This window comes from Corythoichthys intestinalis, unplaced genomic scaffold, assembly GCF_030265065.1.
Source record: "Corythoichthys intestinalis isolate RoL2023-P3 unplaced genomic scaffold, ASM3026506v1 HiC_scaffold_23, whole genome shotgun sequence".
NCBI lineage: Eukaryota > Metazoa > Chordata > Actinopteri > Syngnathiformes > Syngnathidae > Corythoichthys > Corythoichthys intestinalis.
Genome location: NW_026651592.1, coordinates 5,872,336 through 5,879,097, shown reverse-complemented (window position 1 = coordinate 5,879,097; position 6,762 = coordinate 5,872,336). Strand labels below are relative to the sequence as shown.

Sequence of the window (6,762 nt, the reverse complement as noted above, 5' to 3'; positions counted from 1 at the left end):
CTCGAGGCTGAAGTCAGCATACCAGACACCTGTGAATGCTGATACTCACATTCAATCATTCATCGGCAGGTTCTCAACCACCTCTGTTACTTTTTAACCGGTCCAGATCCGAGATAGCGCGTTGTGTGTACTCTTCCCTTAACCCAAACAAGTCGGCGCGCTACCGAGGGGTTGAATCATTAAGCTGAGGTCATTTTCCTGAACCAAGGCTGTGCCATTTTTTGGGGGTGGGGGGGTGCTTCATGTTTGAATTCTGAGACTCCACCTTCTGTCGCTTATATGAGCGATCGTACATTGACGGCATAACGAGCAGACGAATTAGGAGCCATGCCGTCGGCAGGATTGGAGATACTAGGAGTGACGCTAGCCGTCCTAGGTTGGATCTTAGGCCTGACATCCTGCGTATTGCCCATGTGGCGAGTATCGGCGTTTATCGGCGTCAACATCGTGACGGCGCAGACCATCTGGGAGGGTATCTGGATGAACTGCGTGGTGCAGAGCACGGGCCAGATGCAGTGTAAACTCCACGATTCTATGCTAGCTCTCAGCGGCGACCTACAGGCCGCCCGGGCTCTCACCGTCATCTCCATTGTGGTGGGCCTGACGGGCCACTTGGTGGCTATGATGGGGGCCAAATGCACCAATTGCGTGGAGGATGAGCGCGCCAAAGCTCGGGTGATGATCGGTGCCGGAGCGGCGTTCGTTTTGGCGTCTTTGACCCAACTCATTCCGGTGTCGTGGTCTGCTAATGCTATCATCTCGGAGTTCTACAATCCCATCATCCCCGAAGCCCAGAAGAGGGAGATTGGGGCGGCTCTGTACGCCGGGTGGGCGTCCGCCGCCTTCTTGCTTCTCGGCGGAGCCATCCTCTGCTCCAGCTGCCCGCCTGAGCCCGAGAAGAGGTACGGGCCCCCGTCCAAGATTATATATCCGCCGAGCAGATCCATCCCCGTGAGCGGCTACGAGCAGAAAAACTACGTGTAATGGGACTTTTAATGGACAAGGTGTTTCTAACTGCGTTCCATACTGGTGTCAAAAAATCTGTAAATCACTCATTTTCAAGGGAAATATTTTATCAGTGACACGATAGACATTCATTTATTATTATTATTATTGTTTTTTTTTTTAAAACAAGATTAAACTTTTAATAGTAGATTTTTTCCCCCTTGAATTTCACTTTTTTTTTTTTGCATTTTACTGATAGCAGAATTTCACTTGTTTTTGCAGATTTTTTTTTTGTGGTTTCATTATTTTTAAACAGAATTTCACTTTCCTTTTTAGGAGCTTTACTATAAGTGGAATTTCACATTTTGCTGAATAAATTTTTTAGGGCAGGGAGTATCACTTTTTTTTTTTTTTTTTTTTGGCAGATTCACTTTGTATTTGTTTAACATATTTTTTTAATTTTTAAAAAATGTAATTTTTTTTTTAAATGCAGAATTTCAAATGCTTAAGTTGAATTTCATATGTTTTGTTTTTTATTGTTCTTAATTTCTTTCTTTTTTTTCTTTTCATGCAGAATATCCCTTTTTTTTTTTTTTTTTTTTTTTTTTTTTTGCAGAATTTCACTTTTTTTGTTCTTGATCTAAGTTACCTGATCGGGAAACTCATTTCACATATTCGTAAATTGCAAATGTATGCCTGAGTGTTTTTACCATCTAGTAAACTAAGGCAACCCATAAAATAAATATCAAAAACCTGGCACTCGTGAAGATCAGCAAAAATGTCGTTAACTCATTCCCTGCCATTGACGACAATAGACGTCCGATCATTTGCAACTGACCTCTCCCAGTTCAAATGGATTGGACATCTATGGCCATTTATGGCAAACAATGAGTTGACTTATTCACTGGATACTGTCCCAGGAAAAATATTAAGTATCAGTGTAAACATTTTTGACGATCATTAATTTTTTGTGGGTTTTTTCTGTCAAGGATTTCCAGTTCCTATTCTTTGCAAATTTGTATTAACACGAACACACAGTTTGGATGTTAAAAAGAAAAAATCCTCTGTAAACTTTTATATTTGATATTGTTGATATTGATGATATGAGGCCTAATTAAATAAGGCGGACTGATATTATTGAGGAATAGAAAAGGGGGGTAGGTTTTAATAAGCATATGCTTCATCCTACTCCTTTTTGAACACAATGAATAAATTCTAATATTTATTATTATTATTGTCTTAAATATTGTTGCTGTTATCTCAAGTATTATAATTGGTTTGTATTTTTTGTTTTGTTTTGTTTTGTTTTGTTTTTTTGTTTATAACTTTTATTTTCTCATGTCCAAAATAAAGCATTCTCATTCTCATTCTCATATTTAAGATTTGTTTGGATAGTTGGAAGTTTGAATCGTCATTGATCCTATTATTGGAAGTTGTCGAAATGCAAATTTGGGCAAAAATATGTCTTTAGTCAATCAATAAATTGACTTATATTCTTATTCATCCTTGAATTTAAACTATTCTACTGCCTGATGAAATCTTGTCAATGACGTAATACATGGACGAAGGTCTGGCGGCCAATTTCACCGCAACACAATTGCCAGCAGATGGCAGCACTGCACAATATTAGATATAGAATCAGCCTCGTTTTTAAGGCCATGTCTACACATAGCAGGGTATTTGGGAAAAGGAAGAACTTTTGCGACGGTTTGGCCTATCATCCATACGCACACACACATTTTGGTCCTTGCCATTCACGTAGCAAGGTGTCACTTCAACACGTAAACAGGATTTTTGGGAGGCGTGCGTCGAGGGTCCAAGCAGGGTACGTCGTCAAAGGCGTAGCCATGTTATCGCCCCGACGCAGAAGCAAAACACTAACAGCCCCTTTACGCAGGTTAGGATTTTACCAACTATGTAAAGACATGGTGCAACATTCTGAGGTTCACCATGACTTTACATAGTTGAATTCATGACCTGCGTGAGTGTTCTTTGAATAAAGGTGTTTTAAAGCAGAGCCTGACTGGTTCTGTTTACTAAGGGCAAGCTAAATTCCTTTGTTGAATCTCAAAAGCACCTATACACACACACACATATATATATATATATATATATATATATATATATATATATTTATATATACAGTATATTTCTATACAGTATACAGTGGTACCTCGACATGATGTAATATTTGACTCGTCATTCATTTATACATACGACGACATGCTCAAAATACGACACATAACAGCGCCGCAGTTTCTTTGTTTTCCCGGAAGACGGACGCACAGCTGATTTTTTCGTGAGCGAAATCAACAAGGGTTCCAAGAATGTTAGTGCAGGTGGTGGGAAATGGTGAGACTTACCATTGAAATGAAGATGGAAATGATAGAAAAATGTGAGCGTTGTGTGCGCGTCCCTGAACTGGGTCGACAATACGGCCGTAGAATGTCTACAATATCAACAGTCCTCCACCGCCAGTCTTTATAGGTTAAGGTGACAATTATCATAATTGTAACATCGCCCCAAAAAATCGCCAGCTTTGCCAGGTTTGTAATGATTTATTTCCGAACTTGTGCAACACAACATGCCTACTGTCTGCCACAGCTGAAATGAAAAGTGAAAGTAAAAAGTTCTCTCTCTCTCTCTCTCTCTCTCTCTCTCTCTCTCTCTCTCTCTCTCTCTCTCTCTCTCTCTCTCTCTCTCTCTCTCTCTCTCTCTCTATCTCTATATATATATATATACTAGTACTAGTATATATGGCAGAAAACACTCAAGTTATTTGAAGTTCTACTCTGAGACCCCCAATTAGACCAAATTTCAAAATTGTCCGATATGCACGTGTGATACATCATTGGATAGCTTAAAATCTCAATTTTCTGGGGGAAGAAAATTTTTGAACAGAAGGGCATTTTTGAAAAAAAATAAAATAAAATTAACAGCAAAACCCTAACTGGAGGTGAGAGCACACGAGGGTAGAATTAAAGACGCCACGATTTTAACAAGATATTATTGCGTACTTACCTTGTTTCTATCCAAAAACTCCATGTCGCATGTATCACTGAGTGTCAAGACACAGCTGTGAATGGCCACAGCTGGATTTTGGGGGGATTTTATGGGTGAAACATGGTAATATAACAAGGGTCACGATGCAGAAATCGCAGACATCAAGGAGTGGTCGAGATGTTCTTTTTCATATATTTACCCTTTTAAATGTTTTTTTTCTCTTTTTTTCAATTTTTATTTATTTATTATTATTATTTTTTTTAACCTGTCCTGTTCAGCTATTTGACACGGAGAATGGAAGTCTCAGTGCCCGGATAGTCTGAACAGTTTTAATGTTTCACATTGAGAGTCTGACATACTCCCTTTGTGATCATTCAACACACCTCATTTATTATGACAAAACAGCGAACAGGAAGGGGTTATGGGGGAACAGAAGAAAAGAAACACAAGAGAAGAAAAAGAAGAAACACAAACAACATCAAGAAATACATTGAACGCCTTACTACACTAACTACTAATATGTTGGTGCTATCGTCAGCTAAATGTATTTCCGGTTGACACCGTGTGGGGGGCCTGTTGACCAGGCAAAGAGGGGGAAGAAGGTGGGGGAGTCTATAAGCTAAGTCATAGAAAGGGGTAGAATGTACAAAATGTTTCAATTTTTCTGTTTGGATCGATTGTTTATCATCTAAAATGTTGGGGAAAATGCAACAGTAACAAAAAAATACAATTTGGCAATAGTTACGAGGTAGATATTTTATTTTATTCTTTTTTACAGACGCCATTTTTTTCATTGTGACGTAATTTTTTTAAAAGTTTATAATATGCGAGTGAATAATTTTTCTAAGTCGTTTTTTTTTCTTTGTTTAAACAAAAATTAGACATCAATTAATCATTCTGAGCTAAAAATGATGGACATTTTGAATAATAAATATAATTACCTTGTTTTTCATGGCTAGATTGAAACAAAAACGGTTGCGCGATGTCTGTAAATGGGGGTTTCCAGGGTAAAACGGGCAAATTAAAAATCGTTCGGAGGCTTAGTGCGCCATGAATCTGCTATGGCAGCATATAGACATATTGTTCTATCAAACACAACAGATCTTTTGGCTTAAAATATAGCAGTTTATTTTAGAGGGGGGCAAGAGCAGAAACTGCTTTTTCTGTCTTGTCTGTGTTATATATATATATATATACAGTATACAGTATATGTACACTACACACAGGGCCGGCACAGCCTATACGCAGACTATGCAGCTGCTTAGGGCCCCTGACCACTTGGGGGCCCCCAATCTGGCAATTTTTTTTTTTTTTTTTTTTTTACTACAGTTTGCTTTATTTGACTTTTGTGAGTTTTGATACTTGATTACAAGCTTTAAAAAAATAAAAGTTCTTCCTTAACTTCTTTCTTGCCTTCTTTCCTCTTTTAGAAAAAGGTTTGGCGCTATCTACTTTAAGTACTGACAATCATTTGGGGGGAGAAGTTTTAAGTATACAGTGCAACAAAATCTGATTAATATACAAAATATGGACGTATGGGTTGGATTGCATGTATGGGTTTCACAGTATACTGTGACGAAATGGTGGGCCAAAAATACGGGCCCCTTTGCATTATTTTGCTTAGGGCCCCCAAATGGCCCCTGACTACACAGACAGTACGGTTCTGGAGTAATCACATATATAAATATGAGTCTGTTTTTGACTCTCTTAAAGTTGCCTCCCCCTAAGCTAACATCTTGATTTCAGATGGCAAAAATTATGTGCGGCTCCGTTGTCTTTTCCGTGGAAACCGATTTGAAATGACTCTTTTGAGTGTTAAAGGATGCCGACTCATTAACTATAGGAACGGCATTTTCTTAGAAAATATGAAAAACACTAGTTAATACTAATAAAGGTGGTTTATTCAAAAGTAATCTAATATTGACACACTGTATAATGAAGTTGATGGACATAATTTACTTTTGTGGGAATAAAAAACAAAAAACAATTTAAATAGGGAAAAAACTCAAAATGATGTGGTGGGCCGGATGAGGTCCCCGTACTGCGAGTTTGACAACTGTAGTGCATTATTAATAATTTTGTTCAACTAAATACTCGTACTTCAACCACTACTATAAGGAAGTATTCGTTTTTGGAATGCGAATACTCTGTTTAACTTCAACGACGGGTTCTTCAGGTGTGCATTCAAACGAACAGAGACCCCTCCAGTCGCCATCAGCGTCTACCAGGCTGTTTGCTCCCAGATAATAAGAACGTCCGTCTACTTTGTCAGCTTCCCGAACAAAGAACTTGCTTCATGGTGGAGTTAAAAGAAGAGGGTAGGGGGAGGACAGATGGCGGCCATTGGTGGTGGAGGCGAGGAGGGGGTCGACATTTCTAAGGAGACGGTCATTCCGCCTAAGAATTCCAAGGACATCCCGCAGACAGACAGTGATTAAAGGCCACCAAACACTGCCTGCTTGCTGTTGAAAGTTGTAAAAGTTGGGGAAAGTTCTATTCTCTTTCCCAAAAAACTTGTTTTGAGTTTCCAAGAAAAGTCTCAAGCTGAACGTGAATTTTGGTGTTTTGAGCGATTTTTATCGCTAGTCGATGTCCAATCCATTTGAACTGTGAGGGGTGGCAGCGAATCATTCACTGCCAACCCTCGAATTTCAAATGGATTGGACATCTATCGCTGTCAATTGCAGCAAATGAGTTGATTGTTCATATTTTTCAGTCAGTTTAAAGACATTTGCATGATTCCAGTCTGGCTACAGTTGCTTTTTTGTGCCACAGTGCACAAAGCAAGGTCCATTAAGTCATGCCTGAATGAGT

At 38.9% G+C, this 6,762-nt stretch overlaps 1 protein-coding gene across 1 annotated transcript; it reads left to right on the top strand.

The window, feature by feature from the left end:
• Positions 1-222: 222 nt before the first annotated feature.
• Positions 223-2,325, top strand: LOC130911231 (claudin-4-like). The gene has a single exon (XM_057829064.1). It carries the CDS (start codon positions 328-330, stop codon positions 982-984), a length of 657 nt encoding a protein of 218 aa, XP_057685047.1. The 5' UTR covers positions 223-327; the 3' UTR covers positions 985-2,325.
• The last annotated feature ends 4,437 nt before the right edge of the window (positions 2,326-6,762 follow it).

What these genes read in the sequence shown, in the direction of transcription:
- LOC130911231 (XM_057829064.1), top strand. Translation starts at nt 328, where the DNA reads ATGCCGTCGGCAGGATTGGAGATACTAGGAGTGACGCTAGCCGTCCTA.